At 39.3% G+C, this 22,500-nt stretch overlaps 1 protein-coding gene across 1 annotated transcript in view; it reads left to right on the forward strand.

The window, feature by feature from the left end:
• The window catches only part of Oprm1 (opioid receptor mu 1), a 62,271-nt gene extending 40,412 nt beyond the window's left edge, over positions 1–21,859 (forward strand). Inside the window, exon 4 of the mRNA XM_041680216.1 lies at positions 14,576–21,859. Within this exon, the coding sequence (XP_041536150.1) occupies positions 14,576–14,614 (39 nt within the window). The 3' untranslated portion in view covers positions 14,615–21,859. The remainder of the gene's footprint in view (positions 1–14,575) is intronic.
• Positions 21,860–22,500: the final 641 nt, after the last annotated feature.

The following is a 22,500-nucleotide window of genomic DNA, read 5'->3' on the forward strand; positions in this document are numbered from 1 at the left end:
GAGCCGAAAAGAAATAGAGAAAGACCTCTGACTTCAACCACTGACTAAACACACACACACACACACACACACACACACACACGTGAACATGCACACAAACACATGTCCATATAGCATGACCATGCATTCATAGAACATATACACACACATATATGCACATACAGAAAAAGTTATACCTTTTCCTTCAATTACTACCATATTTGATGAGCAATTGTTATGTTTTCTCACCAAAGGAAAACATAAGATTTGTAAAATAAGACCTAGTAATATCACTTTTGGGTATATATCCAAAGGATGCTCAATCTTGCCACAAAGACATGTGCTCAACTATGCTCATAGCAGCATTGTTTGTCATAGCCAGAACATGGAAACAACCTAAATGCACCTTGACCAAAGAATGGATAAGGAAAATGTGGTACATTTACACAATGGAGTACTACACAGCAGAAAAAAAAATATTGACATCTTAAATTCTGCAGGCAAATCAATGGAGTTAGGAAACATCATTTTGAGTGAGGTAACCCAGACCCAGAAAGACAACTTTCACATGTACTGACTCATAAGTGGTTTTTAATCATAAAGCAAAGAAAACCAGCCACAAATCACAATCCCAGAAAACCTAGACAGCAATGAGAACCCTAGGAGAGACATACATAGATCTATTCTACATGGGAAGTAGAAAAAGACAAGATCTCCTGAGTAAATTGGGAGCATGGGAACCTTGGGGGAGGGTTGAAGGGGAGGGAAAAGGCAGGGAAGGAAGCAGAGAAAAATAAAAATCAATAAAAAAATTTATAAAATAGTTTAGTTACCTTTGAAGACAAGCAGTCATCTTTAGCAATGAGCCTTAAGTCATGCAACAGCACTAAAGTTAGTATCATGTTAATTTCTTCTCATTGGTATGGTAAGGCCACCTAAACCCTCTGATTGCCATTTTGAAGACATTTTCCTAGCATCCCAAGCTTCTCACTCCAAGAAGCAGGCCAAATATCAGGAGAGACTTGCATTGGAATAAGCTACAAAACCATGGTCTTCTCAGAGAAGAAAATGCAAAAGCCTGATCTTAAAAAGGAACTACATCACTATCAAATACTGGATTCATTTTTTTTTGTAGGACATCTGTGGAGAGCTGATTTGGGAAGAAAATGATTTCAATTCCATGACAAAAGCCCGAAATGAGAATAGCTCACAAAATTACAGTACTGGACCACATTAATGCATTCTTTGTGAATGAAACCAAAATGGCTTTTCTTTCAGCTCTTCGGTTCAAAGGAAAATGATTCAATCATCATGTGTGTGTGTTATAAATGAGTAGATAGATAGATAGATAGATAGATGAAACTAGAGTTATCTAGGCTTACACGAAGGTATACTACAGATAACAGAAGCAATTAGTATGTTCCATCATTTAAGTATAATAATGGTAAAATATTGTTTAATTAGAAATATGTCTATTTGCATACTTGGATTTAATAACATTTATAGGTTTGTTTGTAGCTAGGAAAGTATATATTATTTATTCATATGCAGTATGGATTATGACCTCTATAACTGTAGAAAAGAGTGTTTATGGATGAATGTACCCAGTGTCATAGTTAAAATGCAGTGACTGAGATTTAAGTCAAATTACAATTAATTTTATGACCCAGGCTGTCAATCGATGTGGCTCGATATCAATCAATCAACTTCCTGGCTCTCTCCATTTTGTTTTTGTTTTATGGTAATTTTGATGTGTATTTATTTTTGACAGGGAGAGTTTTAAAGATTAGATGAACAGTTTATTAATATATAATTTCCTTGTGCTTCCTTTCCCATTATTATACATAACTCTTAAAATAGAGCAACTATTTCTCTTTTTAAACTACTTTTAAATTAGATATTGTTTTACTTGGCTAAAGTTGAAACTAAGGTAAATACTTAATTTGAAACCTTCTTTGATGAAAACAAATTTCTCATTTATGAAATTTACTATTTTGAAGTTTCTTTGAGGTGTGTGTGTGTGTGTGTGTGTGTGTGTGTGTGTGTGTGTGTGAACATTACCGTATGTGAGTACTATGCCCACCATGGCCAGAAGATGGCATCAGACATCCTGGAACTGAAATAACAGGACATTACCAGTAGATGTCTGATAACACTATATGTAATTTTCAGGTCTCTATGGAACAGAAGCTGGACATGATAACACAGTCTGAAATAATTGAGTCCAAGAATGGATTTGTAGAAAAAAATTTGTACTATTTGTCTATAGGAGGAAAGGGAGTAAGGGAGGGAAGAAATGAATGGGGGAAGATAAGTGGACAAATGGAAGAAAGAAGGATGGTTAGTCTGTACATCCATGTTGTGTTTCAAACTACTACTTCTTCTGACCATTCTGTTTTACATGCACATACCAGAAATCTCATGATAATATGCATGGGATCCAGCCTTGACCACCTGGGTTATGGCTCCTTTCCCCACATCATCAAGTTTTCATAATAATCAAGAAGCTGGTTATAAATAAAGGAGAAATTATCTGCTTCTTTTGATTCAAAAAAACTTAAATATTCCTGGGTTTTAAGAACTTTGGAATATGTACGTTTCTTTAAAATGAAAGAAACAGGTAATTGGTCTTTGTGCTGAAATAGGTGCCCTCAAGAGAGATGACAGGCAAGCAGAGTTTATGGAAGAAAACGCTAAGAAATAATATCTTAAGAAAAAATCTTTTTAAAAAATTTATAATAAGCAAATCCAATTAATAAATTATAAAACTGATAAATACAGAATGGGATATGACTTTTCTGCATTTGACAAAGAATCATCTGTTTAACTTGTTACAACTTACAGCTAAGAATACCTTTCTTACTGCACTTTCTTCATTATGATTTCAGCTAAAATGACAGCATATTCAAAATTCCCTCAGTATTACTAAATACAGTCTCATTCAGATCCCATAAACTTCATATTACTTTGAGTTTCTCTGTCAGAGAAAATGACCTACAGCCTTAACCATTATTCAGGAAGAATTAAGGGCCAAGAAGGTGTGTTGTTAAAACTGGGAATTTCTGAATGCGGCCAAACCTCCTGGTGATAGCAAAGCCTTGAAGGATTTGATGAAATACAACTCATGAAACATAAATCATAACCCAAGGAGAAGAGTCTCTGGCGTATTGGGGAAATAGAGTGCCAAGATTAATGGGAAAGAGCTGAGCACTCAGCAAATACCTAGCACGGTACGCTTGTCCCAGAACCTAGGGCACAGAGAAAAGAAGCAGGTGCCTGGAGAAGAAAGATTGCTTATGGCAAAGTTACCGAGAATGAAATCACCCGCCAGATGGCACAGCTGGGTGAACTCAATGGCCTCTACCAATATCTATAACCTCATACTGTGTTTAGTTCTGATCTGAACTTAATGATGTCATGACATAGCTTTATAAAATTTTATCTCATTGTATTCTTAGGAGCCTCGGTCAGTAGAGAAATAGCATGAATAATCCAACTGATTAGATAAGGTTCCCACGATACTAGGATGCAAAACAAGAAATATAGAGGTTACTAGAGAAAATGTGTAGTCCAAAAATTGAATTACGGAAACAAAATGAGTGTGAGAGTAGATATTTCAAGACCTCAGAGATGTTTTTTTTTATTGATTTTTATTGAGCTCTACATTTTTCTCTGCTCCCCTCCCTCCCTCTTCCCTCACCCCCTTCAACCCTCCCCCATGACAGGCAGCATGAACCAAGGCACCTAAACCATGTGACTAGATCAGAAAGACAATTCTAGTACCTGGGACTAAAGAAATGTTAGCATCACACAGGCAGACCTCACACTTCAGTAATGGATTAAGCAAATTAGATAAGCGAGCAAAATGATGGAGGGAGTCAAAATACCTTCATGTAGTTACCTTAAATATCTTCATGTTACCTGGAATGCACCAACCAGGAAAAGACATGGCTTCAAAGGACCCGATAATTACCATATACTTAGCATATTGTGAGCAGTGAATTGGCCTTATCCAGTATCACCTCACTAATAAAGCCAAGAATTAAGTTACAGGGGAGGTATTTATTTCAACACAAGCAAAGAAAGAATTAAAAATACAAACTTTTATTTTAGTGTTATTGAGAGACAAAAAATTGCAACTGATTCGCATGTACAATTTGTTGAGTTTAGAATAAAAAAATGGCATTTCCAAGTTTCGTGACTCCTTGACATCCTTGTTCTGAGACGTTTCTGATGGTGGGAGGTTGCGCATTATGCCTGCATTCAAGGGACAGTGATAGACTCTGCATGTTAAGACTCCATATTTAGGGCAGCAAAGGGAATGAGGGTCTAATTAAGATGGTGTGTTTTTCTGATCTGTCAGCTTCTTGTGGAACACTATTATGGTGAACTGTTAGTACCATGCATAAAAACAAATAGAAGGAAAATCAAAGCTCAACAGACAAATGTCAGAGCGTGTAACTTATTTTCAATGTAGAAGTAACACATTGTGCATGTCCCATAGTCAGAGAGGAACCTTGCTCTATCAGACTTGACAAGCCCACCAGAGACCATCAGCCCTGAAGCTGTGAATCAATCTGCCATTCAATGTCTCATGAAAATAAATAGCAATGTCTCAGAATTCCAGACAGTCACCAGAATTCTAAAATTGATTGTGAAAACATTTTAATAAGTGTTCTGAATACATCTGTATACAAGCAAAATCGTAAACTTTATTTCTCTGAAAGCCAAGCAGGTTGTTCTTTGTTTGGGTTTTTATTTTTGTTTTGCTTTGTTTTGAAGCTTACCACTCTCTGGCTGTAATTATGAGGGAAACAGTCTGTGTAGCTTTAGGATATGTTTTTGTCTAATTAAATTGCATGTTGCTAAGAGTAAGCCTTATAAGTGACACATTCTTTTTGTTTTGGATACAATATCTTTGCGGCAAATAGATTTGTTTTGAAAAGGCACATACACAGAGCTGGGAGAAGCATGCCAAAGATACTATATCTCCTTATGGCAAATGCAAGCATGGGAAGCGGGTACCAAACCCACTGACAACTCTTAGACCGAGTACATTCCATGCTGGTGGCTGTTGAAGGGACTGCTTTATGACCAGAAGTTAATTGACCTCATTTGCCCCAGAATTAGAACTTAGTTGATGACATCATTCAGATTCTGGAGCCAGTGTCTCTCAGTGAACCAAACACATAATCACTTAAGATTTCTTCTACTGCAGAAAAGGTGTAGTATAAGGACAAAATTCATCCCACATTAAAAGCAGGAGGAAGCATCCGGAATATCACACGAAGATCCTTTGAACTACAGGGTTCTCCGCCACTGATTGACCACATTTGGTAAATAATGTTGCTGCATATTTTGCCTGTCTGTATCACGGATGATTAGAATTTTTATAACAAGGACTGGGAAAACTACTCAGTTGGTAATGTGCTTACTTTGCTAGCATGAAGACCTGAGTTCAGACCCCAGAACCCACACAAAAAGGCTAGACATGGTGGTGTACATTCTGAAATGTGGCCAGATGGGTCTGTGGGAATGTCTAGCCATCCATTCTGATCTTATAGGTTGACCTGAGGGTCACTGAGAGACTCTGTCTCAAATACCAGTGGGTAGCACCTGAGGCATGACACCCAAAGTTGCCCTCTGAGCTCCACAGGCAAGTGCAAACGTTCTTACACAAGGAGAGAGAGAGCGAGAGAGAGCGAGTAAGAGAGAGAGAGAGAGAGAGAGAGAGAGAAGGAGAAACAGACAGACAGATGGACAGACATGGGTGCTTAAACAACTTTCTTGCCCCAAGTTGCATTAGACCTAATGGGGAATGAGTGGTAGTGAAAGCGAATCTAGGAACCTTAGAGGAAAGATGCACCATGTATATAAACTTCTCTCCTGGAATAGAATGTCCTGTGCACAACCCATCTGCATCGGTGTGCTTTAGAAATACTATATAAAGCATCTTGTCCCCACATCAGAAAGAGGCCTATACTGTATAATCAGGGATCAGTTGAAATCCCACTATGCCTGACTCAGGCAATGAGCCTTGAAGAAAGGACGAGTGCCTGTTACTTAGGAACACTGAGATCTTTGCCTATGAGTCATCGACTCTAAATGGTTTTTGTTTGATTCTGGTTTTATGATTTCTCTAATGAATGGGGTTTTTGAAGTCTATTACGGGCAAACACTGATCAGCTTCCAAAGGAACCGATTCAGTTACTGGCTTCAGTTTCAACTTTTGATGGCTTTGCAAATAGGGAAGAAAAAGTGGAAGAGGGCTGCAAAATCAAATATTAAATAAATCAATGTTTTCATCCAATGCATGAATGCATATCCCTTTACTTTTCAAGGGTATATTTCCCTTGTGTAGATTGAAAAGGTGAAAAACATAATCTCTTACATTTTCTCCAGCCCTAAAACTACGGGAAATACTTCATTCTTTATATGGAGAAGAACTAAAATTCCTTCAATAAGTTTCACGTTGAAGCCTAAAAGCTTTTCAAACATTTTATTTTTTTTTTAAATAGAGTAAAACAGAGCTTAAGGGGATTTTCTAGTTGACTTCCTGGAAAAGTTACAGTTTAAAAGACGGTTGATATAAAATAAAAAATTAACAGAGAATTATATTTATGCTTCTAATGTTTGGATCTAAGGGTAGTATATAATGTCAGCTGCCAACTCCATGGACATGTGTGACTGCAATGTCCTTCTTGTCAGAAAGAAGCCCTCTATAGAGTTGTGATGCTGCTATTGCAGCAAGAGCTTGCCACAGATCCAAGGATAATAAGAATAGACTCAGGGGATCCAAGAAGACAGCAGAGGTGGAAGCATGGCAGTGAAGTTCCCTTGCCCTGTGCCTCACCATACTACACAGTGAGACCAGAACACTGGCACACATGGTTAGATCCACCACAACTTGGGAGCCCAGAGCAAAAGGTGAAGAAGGATGCTTAAAAGAAATACCACACTAGCTCAGAATTGAGAAATAGTTATTTATTGAGGGGTATACTCACAAATCAGAATCCTCTGCTTGAGCAGAGATCAGAAACCGAATCGTGCAGCCAGAAAAGAGGCTGGATATATGCTCGACATCGGCATATATAGTATAAGAGGTCACGTCCCAGTGAGCGGGTAACCACTGCCTGTAAGACTTCCTACAGCACTTTCCCCTTTTGTTTAAATAAGAGAATTCTAAGCCTAACACAAAATTATATACAATAAGAACAAATATATTCAATAAATATCCTATCCTAACTAGTTTAAGTCTTGTATAATAAATAACTTGGCCAAGTCATGAGAGGAAAGTAACTACAACTATCTAGTCTTCAATCCCATTGAAGATCTGAGCAGGGAAATAATATTACTTGAGTAAGCAGGAAGTGCAATAAAGCAACTTCCAAAATGTGCAACAAATGGCAGAGACAACTGGCTACCTTGGCAATCACCCAAAGTCTCATTTGCAACATTGAAGCCACCAACTTTGGCTAAGGCCTAGAATAACTGACAGACCATTTTCAAAGGCAGGAAATTTTTCAAAACCACCTTACCCTGTGTTGGCAAGATTTGACAGTCCTGCTTATTCATTACTAGATACCATGTACCTTATCAGTGGTTGAGACATGGGCATTTCTTTGCCCAAAGACCAATTTTGCTAAGAAGACAAGCTCCAAGTGGAGTGTTTTCGGTGCTCAACATTCTCTTGGGAGTAGCTCAGTGCTGCCAGGAGCAATCATGTCTCACTTCAACAGAACCCTAAGTTATTTAAATGCCATATTCTACAGCTCTTTGAAGTGATTGAAGACTCCCTATTTATGCAGAATATAATCTCTATGTATTTAAAGAACCTAATTAGTCTAACTATAAGTATTACAAACATAGATGACTATTGATCTATAATTCTTAATACTTGTATAACTTAAAGACTAAAACTTCACATTAGAATATTATACAATAAACAAAGGTGCATGTATTCATACAATAGTCAATATAATTTAACTTTGTATCAATATACAAGAATCTATACCAATGTAATTAATTGTCTATAAATAATAACTCACAAGTATTCACTCTATTACTCACTATTATTATTAGTGTGAGTAAACTCATACTAATCTATTATTCCATCCAATTTTCCCTTTTTTTCTCAAAGAGGTCCCTGAGTCTATAAAATTTATCCCCCAACCCACAACCCTATACCAATTATAATCAACCCCTAAATGATGTCCCTAACCCTGAGGACAAACTTTGTTGGGAGAAAGGACATCATTTCTAGAATTATTTCCAATCTGTAGGAGGAGGGCCTACTTGTTTGTCCCAGCAGCCCAGAACCAAAATAACCACACAAAAATTGTATTAATTAAATAACTGCTTGGCTCATTAGCTCCAACTTCTTATTGGCTAACTCTTACATCTTAATTTAATCCATTTCTATTAATTTGTGTATCGCCACATGGCAGTGGCTTACTGGCAAAGATTGGTTATTTGCAAATGCTCAGACCAGATCTGTCCCCATTTATTTTAATTAACACTTGATTAGAATTACTGTCAACCGAATGTCGTTGACAGGATGAGGTTGACATGTAGTATTGAGATTAACCATGTACTACAGCACACCAGGCAGATTCAACTACATCCCAGAGAAAACTAATAGGTCTAATTTTAGATAACCCCTTAGCATCCTTACTCACAGTTAGCATACATTGTGTCAGCATATTGTAGGTACTAATCCAAAATCAACAAAAGCATTTGGAAGCCATATCAACTCCACTCTGTTCAGCCAGACAATGGGATAAGGCCGATCGGAGACCCAGATATCATCAGAAAATGCTGGCTCTGATGCAGCTGCTCATTTCTGAGGTTCTTTCCATCTCATTGGTTTTTGTCTGTAGAGTGAAAGACAGATGCCTGAGCTACCTCTAGAATCTGAACTCTGATATCAGGGACAGTCCTCACAATGCTGAATGGAAGAAGGAAATCATATATTCATGTATTCTTTACCTGGGGTCTCAATAAAGAAAATATCTACATGGTATGCCAATATCCCTGGTGGTGGGTCATTAAAAATGAGCTTGGGTCTAGGCAGATGGTTCAGTGTATAAAGTGCTTGCTAGACAAAACGAGGACACAAGTTTGGATTCTGGCACTTGTCTAAAAGCCAGACCTGGCAGGGAGCATCTGCAATCCTCGGGGTAGGGAGCAGACACCAGACGAGTTCACAGCTGGCCAGCTCAATCGAATCATTGAACTTAGGATTCAGTGAGAGTCCATGTATTAAATATAAGTTGGAGAACAATAGAGAACATTAACCCATGTTGATCTGCCTTCTACATGCATGGATATACACACAAAAATTAATGAGCCCAAGAGCAATCTTGCCTTTGGAAAAAAACCCTATGGAATTCTCTGCCTTTCATATAAACATACAACGAAATGGGGTGGGTAACCCCTGTCAGGAGTCACTGATAAACTTGATTTGGATTGTCATTGCATTGGTTTGGTTAAACCAGATGGCCACAGTTGCCCAGTGGCTGCAGTCCAGGCACTATATATTACGTAACATTAGGTGTCAAGAGAAGCACAAGAATGGTCATGGTCATGAGCTTAATTAACGTAACTCTCTGTGAGTTCACATGCAAGAGGGTTTCGTTGTCTAGAGTTGCCTCTAATAACATCAGGCACAGTGGGATCATTGAGAGCCAAGCCTGCCAACAGCAGTTCTGCTCCCACAGCAGGTGGACAGAGGCAGTAAATGCAGCAATAGCACAGTTGGCAGGCCACTGCTAATTTCTGGTGAGTCATGAGTTTGTTTGGCCAGACTGAAGCTGTGAGATAACAGGAATGTTATTATGTCCTCCCTGTATCTTCAGGGTCTAAGGCATTTCTTCCACTGACAAAGTGGCTAATGTCAGGTGTCAGGACATAATGGGTTTGCAATCCCAAGGGTTATGTAATGCTGGTTAGGGGCTGACTCCATTCCCAGAGACCTTCAATTCAAAAAGGGCTTCTGTCTGATCTATTGGGATAGTTTCCGATGTCACACCTACTGCTTAAGTTCACAGCCAAATTTGATGAAACTCCCATTTAATTCAACAGGATGGATGCACAGATAACATCTAAACAGTTCCATTCAGTACCAGACTTCCTTTTTGATCGTGGTAAGCCAAGGGTAGAAATGATTGCATTGATGTCTCTAGGATTGGACCATATTTTTCTCTAAGGGCTTTGACATAAATGGTTTATCATTGTGTCTTATCAGACCTAATGAGCTTCCCAAGATCATTTACTGGGAGCCTATGAACACAAAACCATGAACATAATGGTGCCAGCTCAGGTTTGAGAAAACAGGGTTGGCTTGTGTTTTGATTCTCCCATATAGTGACAAACTGCAGGAGAATTCAAACAGTACTTCAGGGGCTGAAGGGATGGTTGAATTGCTAAGACCAGGTACTTACTGCTCCTGCAGAGGATCTCAATTCAGTTCCCAGCACACACATGGAGTGACTCATGATTGTCCATAATTCTTCTGCTTTGGCTGCACAATAACATGATCTGGAGTACTGAGTCAGGGAAAGAGTCAATAGGCTTGAGAAAAATGAAGTATGGAAACTGTGGTGGTCTGAATAAGAAAAGCCCCCATAGGTTCATATATTTGAATGCTTGGTCCCTCATTTGTAGAACTGTTTTGGGGGAAGAATTATAAGGTGTTGTCTTGGAGGAGGTGTCTCCCTGGCATGGTGTGGGCTTTGAGTTTACAAAAGCCCAGTCTCCCTCTCTCTCTGCCTTTTTTTGCCTCCTGCTTGTAGATCAGATGTAAGCTCTCAGCTACTTCTCTGTTGCCATGCTTGCCTGCCTGTTGCCATGCTTCCTGTCATGATGGTCACGGACTTACCCTCTGAAACTATAACTAAATCCCCAATAAATGCTTTTTTATAGGTCTCTTCATGGCAATAGAAAAGTAACTAAGATATAAGTCCAACATGCTGAAGCATGTGCGATCACTGTTAGTTGATTTATTTATAATCACAGTGCCCAGGATTGCAGGCTATAAACTGGAACAGCCAGTGCTGTCATGTTAACTCAATTCAGTTGGCAACTGTCCACTGTAAGCCTCCGGATCCCATTAGCTTTTGTCACTGGCCACACAGGGTGATTATATTGAGATGTTCCATTTTTCATTAGTCTTGTTGGCTTAGTATCCTTTCATCAAGGCTGTGGTTTCCTAGTCTCTTCCTAGAAATACTAAATTGACTCCTTTTAAAACATAGGAGAGAACCAAAAGATGAACTATGACCTCCTTGCATGTCTCCCACGGTCATCTCTCTGCAAATGGTTCTTACAGAAGGGGAAAATCTCCCTGCTTAAAAATCACAAGAATTCACAAGACAAACATGTCAATTACCAGTAGAAATAGAGACAGTAGTGCCTAGCAAGGGGTCCAATCAGCCTCACTCATGTTCCCAATTACTCCATGCCCTATCATACTATTTAAAGTTTGTCTGGTTAAATGTATGACCCTAGCCCTACAAGACAACTCAATATTTAGTAATAAGGCATATTTCAAAAAAAAAGATAGAAGTTAAAATTCACTGCAACCCCTCTTGCCTATCTCCATTTTATGGGATGAGTTCTCTGGTCTACCAAGGTCAGGCAAGAAAAAAAGAAGCAATTGCTCTAAGACAGTCACACATGTAACTGTTCTTCTAGTAATCTCCAAAAGAGAACTATGTCCCATATAAGCAAGGCTTTAACCTGTGGCAACCATATTCCTTTTGTCAGAGAATGCGGGTGATTGTGTATGTTTGGATTGAACTTCTCTAGTGATTGTCCAAACTGAATTGTCTTTGGGTATCCCAGTCCTCGTGGGCAGACCCATCTTGTCTTGGGTGTTTTGGGAATGGGTTGGATGTTCCCATTGTGGGTTCTGTTTTGGGATTTCAGGAGTATCCCATTACTTAGAATGCTGCCTTTCTCCTGGGCAGCTTATGACCCTAAGAAAGCACATTGTCAGCGTAAGATCTAGCAAGAATGGGTTTGTGAAGGATTTGACTTTGCAGAGAAAAGGGTGATTTTATAAACCCAGTAGTTATACTCCTAGGGAGGGAGGGTCTTTCCATTCAGCACAGAGAGAATTTCCAGTTTTCACATTTTGAATAGCTTCTCCATGGAATCAAGAAGAGAGATTTTTACATGCCAGTCATAGGTAGTGATTAAAACAAATTCAGAATAGCCATCAATAGTCATCCTCATTGTGAGACGTGAGTCTGTATTGATGATAGTTTCTCTCCTTAAATATAGGGTCTCTTATGAGCCAGCCATCTTCACAATGATGGGAAGCCAGCAGCTCAGAGCATATAAATTATTAATCAAAGAATTCCTGTTCTCCATTCCTTTCCCTATCACTACTGGTTTCTGCTGTGACCCTGTCTTGGGGGACATGCTGCCCTTTGGATGTTTCTGCTTTCAACTTAAGTCTAGGAATCCCTGATAGGATTCGTAGTATGCACCCCTCCACCGGCAGCAACTATAAACACTTGTTAACTTTTACCCCTCTCTCATCAGCCTCCACAGATTATCCCAACTCATTTTTATCTAGAGGTAGGACAGAGGTGGACAATTCATTGACCCCACACATGCACACATTTTTACAAGCCACAGAAAATTCTCCAAATGTGCCTGAAAACAGACCACGAACGTTTGTCTTTTCTCTATTGTAAAAGTTCCTTGCCTACCTTGACATCCTGAATCTTATACCACTTTGGCACTGGATCCCGACTTCTTCGAAGATGGCAAACGGTAGCAAGACTCCAAAGGAGATGACCAAGCAGGCAGTGGCTTCCCTGCAGCCACTCCACAGATTGTAGTGAGGAGATAATAAGACTCAGTTCACTACGGTGCAGCAAACAACAGACCTTGAGAGTGTTGGTGCTACTTCCTCTATCCATGAATCCCACAGGGTAATGTAAAGAGACCAGATGGCAGCTACACACACAGTGGCTTCTGTCACAGTGGAGAGACCCAAAGACAAAGTCTCAGCCCCCGAGGGAGCAACAACCAAAGCTTCCTTAAGAACAAGCACTGGCAGAATGCTCAGGGTTGTGCTAATCTGTGCCATCGCAGCTACCTACGTGACAGGTTACAGGAACGGTCAGCTCAGGGCACAAGCAGCAACACTGTTCAGTGCCTTCCCGTCCATGACGAGCTGTCCCGCCTAACGATGAAATCAATCTGATCCAGTCTTTGTTCTTAGGAAATACGTATCGGCATGACATTAAATGGGTTAAAAATGTATGTGTGAATGTGTGTGCACACATAGACAAGCAAACAGATGAGAAGAGACAAAAGGGGAGAAAGTCTGTGGGATAATTGTTAGCAGACGGATCTGTGTAAGCAGTGAACAAACACCTTTTGTACCACTCAACTTTTGCACCTATCCTGACGTTCAAAACTTACTCAAATAAGTTAATTTTTGTTAAAAAAAAATCCCTTGCAACTTTTTATACTTGCCATGCAGACACCCTCATAGCTCACCAGTTATGACAGGAGAAATAACTTGTTTCATTGCAAGACATTCCATTCTCATAATTCTCTTAGCTTACTTGAAAATTCCACACAAAATTCTCACACACCCAGGCAGAATTCATGCTACTGTTCAATGGACACGCTTTCACACTGGGAGTTGAATGTCATGTCTTCCACACCCACAACTTGAGAGGAAAACAGAAAGAAATTTTAAGAATTGGTTGTAAAATTAAAAAAAAATGTTTTCATCTAGAAATAAGTTGTAAAACAAAGTCAATCAATTTCTTTTTGGGGGATTTTGCTCCAGTCACTAATGAGGTCAAGGAAAGGAAAATGTAAACAAAGAGAAGGTGCTGTAATAGGAGCAGCAGGGCTGCTTCCCGTCACACAGCTAGCTTTACCCGAAATAATTACACGGAAACTGTATTCTTTTAAACACTGCCTGGCCCATTCATTCCAGCCTCTTATTGGCTAGCTCTTACATATTGATCTAACCCATTTCTAATATCTGTGTAGCCCACGAGGTGCCTTACCAGGGAAGATCTTAACCTGCATCTGTCTGGAGTGGGAGAATCATGGTGACTCTCTGACTCAGCTTCTTTCTCCTAGCATTCTGTTCTGTTTTCTCTGCCTACCTAAGGGTTGGCCTATCAAATGGGCCTAGGCGTTTTCTTTGTTAATAAGAAATCACTTCCACATCAAGAAGGAATTTTATTTAGGATGTATTTTCTAAGTCCTATTAAAGCGGCACATTTCTACAATCTTGCACTCAAGAAACTGAGGCAGGAGGATCTCTAATCTAAGCTCAGCCTAGGCTACTTAGTATAATTCTAGCTAAAGAAACATAAATAAAAATTTTCAAGAAAACTATCAATTACTGTTTTATAAGAAAGTACATGTAAAACAATATTTGTAATGACCCGAGACATTTGTCGTAACTAAAATATTGATCGTTGTCTGAGCACTTAACAAAATGGGTTGCAGATAAAGATGCACATGACAGTTCTAAAATCCAGAAGATAAACATGAGTGTGCCCTCTGACCAGTCCCCAAGCACTCACTGTCTTTGCTCTTTTTCTTCTTTCAGCTAGAAAACCTGGAAGCAGAAACTGCTCCATTGCCCTAACTAGGTTCCCATGCCATCCAGAGCCTTGCTGAGCTTAGAGGCCACCATCTACTTGGAATCTGGTTGCTGTTGGACTGAGTAGGAGGCTCTGGTTTCCTAGGTAACCACCTGGTCCTGCATCACTCAAAGTCTGCCCTCTCTGGCTACTTCATCCTGCACATGAGAGACATTCATACTGTACCAAGCACTGGGAAGGAAGATATTATATGATACTACTGAATCCAGCTAGTATACAGGACCACCAGAAACATACTTAGTGGATCACAATACTCTATGGTATGTGAGCTGGGGTCATCACAGAAGATGACCCCTCTGTGCATAGAATTTCTATTTTCAAGAAAATACATATGACCTTATCAAAAAGAAACTATCAATTGTTGAGTTCATTGTAGTAAACCCTAAGGTAAACGCTACCTCTGACCTCTAACCCAGTCACCTTTCTGGTCTTTTGTAAGGGGATATATTATGTTTGACCTACAATGTTCACCTTGAAATCATTGTCTAGTTAAGACATCAGGGCCACCTCCATTTCTTGGTTTTGTATTGTTTGAAGGAACATATCTCTCTCCCTAGCTCCATAATGAAAATGAAGGGGATGCCAAACACGGTGTCAGCTGCAGAGTGGTTAATTCCCACACTGAAATGACTTTCTGGGAGCTACAATATGGGGATGGCCTCCCTAATTCCCTCGCTGTCCTCCAAGGGTTCCCAAGTTAAGTTTATGAAGTTACCCATCATGCCATCCAAGCCAGAAGCCACAAGTTTTGCTATCTTTGTTTCTCCATAGCATTGCCATTCTGCATGCTTTCTTTTAGATTATTTTCTCTGATGCCTTCTAAAACAGCATGATAAAACAAGAGATGTTTTGTTAGGTGACAGGAAAGTTTAAGCATTTTTTAAAATACGAAGCCAATAAACATAATTACAAGACAGACTCAAACAACCATATAAAAAAAGATGTGATCTGTTTCTCAATCCTATGTAGTTACTTGAATATGAAATACTAACAATATCCAAACCTCTCTCCCTAAAGATTTGCATTTTTTGTAATGTCATAATCATTATCTTGGTCTTTTTTGTTCTTGACTAAATATCAATATTTCCTTGATAAGATGTCAATCTTTGATGTAACATTTCTAAGAAAAGTCCTGTTTGACTAGATTTTTTTTTTTTGGATGTGACATGCTGTTGGGATTTGGCAGTCGCCCAATTTTAGATCTGGAGTAACAGCCAAGTTCACCACTTTAAACTTTTGTCATCTTCTATGGAGATGGAAGTAGAGAACAAGACCCTTGGTCCTGCTCCTGACAAGGGTTCCAGAGTCTGCATGCAGCCAGCAGATGCTACTGTAAAATGTGTATCCCTTTATCTGTCCAACAAGACACCAATATGCTTCACAGTTTCTGGAAGACAGCTGTCATGGATCAGAATAACTGGATTTACTGTCTCGGAGCTGATTGGCTATAATTACATGGACCCGGCCATGTATCCATTAGAGGAGGAAAAGAAAACAAGATAAGTGTTTTAATGTTTCCTTTCAATGATGCCTCTAATAACCTCCATTTCTCAGATGTTACATCCCAGGATAGATGAGCTTTATATTGCAGTTTTTACATTTTCTGTTAGAAGTAACTAAAACCAAAATCTTAAAAAGATTCAGGGTTTTAAAATGGATAACGCAAATGAGACTCACTAGGGAGAGTGAAGTATCTGAATGTAAGTGCGGAGGAAGAACATTCTTGCTTTCAGGATGCTGTATGGCACACGTTTTCTCTGGGGGTAGCACAGTGTTGTTTCTACACACAGCGCCCCTTTTCAGTTCTCACTGTTTCTGAACAATGACCTACTCTGGGTGGGAACTACCTGGCATATGACTGAGAGAAAAGCGGACTTGATTTAGGACTTGACCCATGGTTTTTTGTTTTTGTTTTTGTTTTTTTTTTTCTGCAAGGGTCATACATGTGTGCACAAGGCTCTTCCATATCATCTGTTACAAAAGAAAATACACGATGAATTGGTTCATTTTAAATTACATTCTAAAGCCAGAAAGGCATTACCGGTGTTTTTTGATAGAAAGATAGAAGTTTTAATGTCTGCAAGCTAGAACTACCTTGCAGCTCAGGGACACAGAGAAATGAGAACCCTCAGTCTGGCAGAGTTAATTTTCCATTGCAATCTAAAGATAAGGAAAATGAACAAAAAGAAATGATTAGGATTAAATTATACAATGTTTTTAAAAAAATAATTTTGGCCTGTCATTGTACTAAATGTTTCCTATCGTAAATGAAAACTATCAGTGCTGAAGCCAATAAAACAGTGACTATGGGAAGCTCAGGGACGTTGCTGGACATAGCCACCTGTGGGGTAACACTAACATATCTTTGTTCCCTGCTTGGAGACTACTCAGAGAGCAGGTGTACACACTGTATCTAAGGCCTCTGGCACTGAGGCTTAAGGCAGGAGCCCAAGTTCGTGACCTCTATACAGGAGATAATTGAATTTCACTGGAAATAGTTTCACCCTCTAGTCTTTGTTCCCCGCTGTCGTAAAAAGTGCCAGGAGCTATGGAATGGACCACTGTTCAGGGACTGAGGAGACACAGATGCCAACAACTTCTTGTGTACAGTGTGTGATGACGACCGTGGAGTGAGTCCATGGTCTCTCGTAGTGTCAGCAGATGAGGGGTCCTGTTTAATGTAACTAGCATGGCTGTGTTTTAGACACTATACACTGCCAACAGCAGACGACCGGGGCTTAGAAGTAGAAATATAAAAAGTGGGTGGGGCCACTGGGCCATGGGTGGGAGACACAGCAGGAGAAAACAGGACCCCTCCTGCCTTCCTCTGTGCAGCCACAAGTACAGATTTGCTGAAGTCCTCAGTACAAGCTTATAAGAAGGGCAGAATGATTTGGAAAAGTCTATTATTAAGCGTAAAATGAGAAGAATCCTGAAAAATGGCTCTTTCTCATAAACTGGGCCCAGCGTCTAGAAGCATCTTTCATATCTTACTTTCATATCTGATAGGTGTGTTTCCTTCAGTGTTTCCCGGGTTATACCGTGTTCATTGGATATTATCCTACAGGTTACAGCGTCAGCAAACACAACCCCGCCCTCTTTCTTTTCCTTTCTTATTTCTCACTTCTTCCCAAGACCTAGATTATCCTCCAGTTCACAATATGACCCCAGCTGCCTTGATCTCATGATCCTCCTACTTCAGCCTATGGGCTGCGTTTACAGGTGTTACCATCACACACACCTGGAAGAAGAAAACAAAATGCAAACCCAGTGCCACTCACTCATTCACCTAAATCACCCAGTATTAACCAGAGCGATCCTGTGTGTTTCAACATAAACACGGACGTATTTATAATGATCAAATGACACCTGTAGTTTTAAAAGAAAATTAGTATTAATTCCATCTCAAAAAAAAAAAAACAAAAACAAAAACAAAAAAAAAAAAACGTTGTTTCTCAATGAGCAGCTGCCACCCAGAGTTGGAACAAATAGAGTCTGCTTCTCACAGCACAAGAAATCTAAGATTTGTTTAAAATTCCTCTAATAGCAATTAGGCTTTCGGCGACATATGCAACGCCTACGTAGAACGCGCATGCTCCCTTCTCGACTTTGGAGAGAGCGCAGAAGCCGTTTCAGTGAGAGGAGGCACATTTCATGTCAACGTTGTCACATACACCATAATAGGAATAGTTAGCCGCCAAAAATATCTTTCAGGAAAAGAGTGTTTAAAGGCTGTCTATGACATAGGTCCTTCTTCCCACCTTGCGATTCGATTTTTTTTTAAAGGAACAGAATCTCAAAAAATGCACAGATGCATTCTCCATAGAAAAACACCCACCATCTCCCCCTCTGCCTCTGTCCTAGATGGCTTTCCCTTTGTAATGCCCCCCTGTCAGCACTTCCTACTGACAGACCTGAGCCCCCAGCCTGACTTCTTGGCTGGCCACTCCCCTTCACCATCCATGTCTATTAATGGCTTGCTGTGCTCTATCATTTTAAATACAGAGCCATTTAGCATTTAATGTCCAATGCCCATCCTACCAACCCAAGAAACACAATCAGCTGGTTCTTGTTCTCCTGAATCTCTGCAGGTGGCAAACCTGATTCCCATTGCCTGCTCCTGCCTCCGCAGGGGTCTGTACAGAAAACCAGAAAATAACAAGGCCCCTGGTTACTCTCTTTCGCTATGATACAATTTGTTCCCTTCTGCCCCCAGTCTCACCCCTACTCCTACTCAGTGGGGCACTGCTACTGATCGGGCTGAATTAACTCACAACGCATTTGCTCTATGGAAATTCTGGGCCTTTATTTCTCAAGGGAATAGAGAAACTCAACAGCCTCCTACCCAGCTGGTTCTCTCCATGCCAGCTACCGAATCTATACAAATTAGATTCAAGTGACAGGTTATTTGAGGGATTTATAATCCCAGCCCTGCTGATAGTAACCTGCCAAGTGTTCTCAGAGTCCCCTCTGTCACTCAACGTAGACATGATTGGGGCAAAATAAGAAGATTCTAAGCTAGCCTGAAGAACTGTCAGGGGCTTTAGGTTTCGTTCGTTGGGTTTTGTTCATTGTTTTGGAGAGGTTTTGTTTGTTCTATTGTTGCTGCTGCTGTTGCTGCTGCTGCTGGTGGTGGTGCTGTTTTGTTCTGTATGTTTTTTGAGATAGGTTCTCACTCTGTATTCCAGGTTATTCTGACACTCTCTCTGTATCCATGGCTAACCTTGAACCCTTGTCAATCCTTTTGCCTCAGTCTCATGCCAGGGTCACGGTCAAGAGCTCCCCTACCAGGTTGTTTCAACTGTTTTTATAAACTCTATCCATTTATTGAAGGAACCAAAAGGAAATGGCATTAATCCCAATGATGCATGCCTACTCATCTTTATAATTAATCAAATATTTTAAATAATCTATAAACTAAATTATAGACGATAATTTGCAGTCATAGATGCTCCATCCACTACAATGTACAATACAACAAATTCCAGCAAAATCCAGGCACTGGGACCACCCACTGTGTGATCTGTAGGGAAAGATAGCATGGCTGTGCTTATAAACCCAGAGTATCTATTTTCAAGCGTTGATTTCCTAACGGTGAGGCTGAAGCGTCACTAAACCATTGAGAGATCAATTCAGTTACTGTTTTCTTATTGATTTGGAAGACAGAGGAAGCATCCTGCTGGCTGTTCTCTAACTAGCCTGGCTTCTCGGAGACAGCTGGAAGCCATCAACCACGGACACCATGAAGAAAAGAGCTAACTACAGAATCAAAGGAAAGAAAAAGAGAAATCCAGTGAGTGGGAACTGCCAGAGAATGGCTGGGCTATTTTTGGATATAAATTTTCAATCAGAAGTGATCATTCTGGTTCTCATTTGCTCAGTATTTGTAGAGAGAATAAGGAAAATGATGGTAGATTGGCTCTATATGAAAAAGTCAGTTTGAAACTGTCGTGTTAAAAGAGCATAGGGGCTTAGACCTATTCCGTCTTTTATAATACTTTATAGCAAAGCAACTTCATGTCAGCATCAAGTAATGTTGGAGAGCCCACACATTGAAATAAAGTTAGAATTTTAGTACACAAAGTTTGAGAAAATCAACCACAAAACTAGTCAGAACTGTTAAAAGCATTAGCACACATCCCTGTTCCGTGGCAATTATATAGAGATCATAATGTTATCAGTGCCATTATATGTAATTCTATATGCCTTTAGAAACACATCTACCAATATGAAAGAAATATATGAACAGGTAGATAATATTTTAATTTAATTAGAACCAGATAAACTGACAGTTTCCACTTAGCAAGACATTCCCTGAGCTTTTCACCTAATTAATAGTTATTGTTTGAAAAGTGCAGTGGTCTTGCTTTCATCTCATTATGTTACATGAAATGTAAGCAAATGTGTTTGCAAATGGAGCTTTCTAAAATACATTGAACAACACTTAGCCAATGGAAAAAGTAAACAAGTTTTCTTTTTAAGGAAAAGCATAAGTCTAAGCATCAGGCGTGTTGCTTGTCACTGAATATTTCATAACACCAACAATGCACGCTTGATGTCCAGAAAAGTTCTGCTAGAAAAATAGGGAAAAAAAAAAGATGTACTCCAAAGTTTTAATTGCATCTGAAATTCTGTTAACCAATGACAGTGTTTAAAAACAACCCATAATCCTTCAGCAAAGAAAAAAAAGTCAAACTCTAGTAATGATTTGGTTAGATTCTCACGTAGTTAAGTTCAAGTGTTTTAAGTGGACCATTGCCTGGGAGCTGCGTTTCTCTCCAGCTGCAGAAGAGGAGGCAGAAGTGTCCTTCTTTGGATCATAGCACTGAGTCTACTCCAAGTAGAGCTTTGAGCCTCCCACCCAAACATCACTTCTTTGCATTCTGGGCTATGAGAGAAGACTGGAACTGACCTCTTTCCTCAAAATTCAGGGGTGAAGTCAATCCGGAATCACGCTTGTCAGCATATTAGGTCAGATTCTATGACAGTAGAACATTTTAATTGATGGAGAAATGCCAGTAAGTAGCATATAAAAAAATAAGAATAAAAAGAAGTGTGACATAGTTCATGCTTTGCAGATTTTTATACCCATGTAAATAAAACCACAAACATATCTTCCAAAACTGTGTGTAAAATCCATGGGCATAGCAATGAACACAGCATGCTGCCTAGCTAGGTTTTTCACAACTTCCCTAACACAAACACACACGCGTGTGCGCATGCACACACCTTTCAAAAATATTTTTCTGGCTTGTTGTGATGATTCACAGAGGAATGGTCCAAAGCACACAGCATTCTTTCCTGAGAGTCCTTCCTTTAATGTTTGGTTATTTGTTTACTTATTATGTTCACCCTACAATAATGTTATTATTACAAAAACAAACACCCTCGCTTGCAGAAAAGACTAAACTATCATTCTATATTGTGCACACTTCCAGGTAGGAAAAGATGATCAACTGTAGCTTTTCCAACAATTACCTGTTGTATGATAATGCCTCTTACACAGATCAAAGTATTGACTAGTATACCAAGCATTAAGAACCCTGCTGAATTCGTTTTGCAGCATTTCTGTTTGACTCTTTCATGGAAATTGTATGTAAAAAAGCAACATGTAAACTCTTGCATTGTGTTACTGTTGCTGTGCCAGAATCCATAAACATTTTGGGCTGTATTGTGACTTTCTTGCATGTGATGTATGAGTATCTATGACTAATAAAGAAAACCTACTAGTAAAGCAAATATAATTTGCTTTTCTATTGTCACGTAGTACATCTTTTTGAAGTTATTAGTCTCACGAGGACCTGAGTTCTTTCTCCAGCGCCCATGTTAAAATAAATAAAAATAAATAAATAGATAGATAGATAGATATCAAATACGGTGGCATGTACTTGCAATCCCACAGTTAGGGAAGTAAAGACAGACCGATCCCCACAGATCACTAGCCAGTCATCCTACCCTAATCCATAAGCCCTAGGTCCTAGTAAGAGACCATGTCTTAAAAAATAAGGTAGATACCATCTGAGGAAATATAACCAAGTTGACTTCTGGTCTCCATGCGTATTCATATCTACATATACTCATGTACCTATATACAGGCAAACATGCACACACACACACATACACACACACACGCACAACACACACACAAATAATGTATTATATATTCTCCAGATAAATGTTGTAAGCTAAAGGGTTATAATAATCATATGCCAATTAATAAACTACCTAAAAATAAAAATAATATTAACTCTAGTACTCAATAAGTAGTAATTCAATAGGAATGAAAGAAAGCGGCTTTTATCTTTCCAGTTTCTAATTTTAGGATCAAACTAACCCCAAACCTCAACAAGTTTAGTTTTATTGGCTTAAC

The sequence above is a fragment of the Microtus oregoni genome, unplaced genomic scaffold (assembly GCF_018167655.1).
Source record: "Microtus oregoni isolate MIOR12 unplaced genomic scaffold, Mior012 000033F_ref0000390, whole genome shotgun sequence".
Classification (NCBI taxonomy): Eukaryota; Metazoa; Chordata; class Mammalia; order Rodentia; family Cricetidae; genus Microtus; species Microtus oregoni.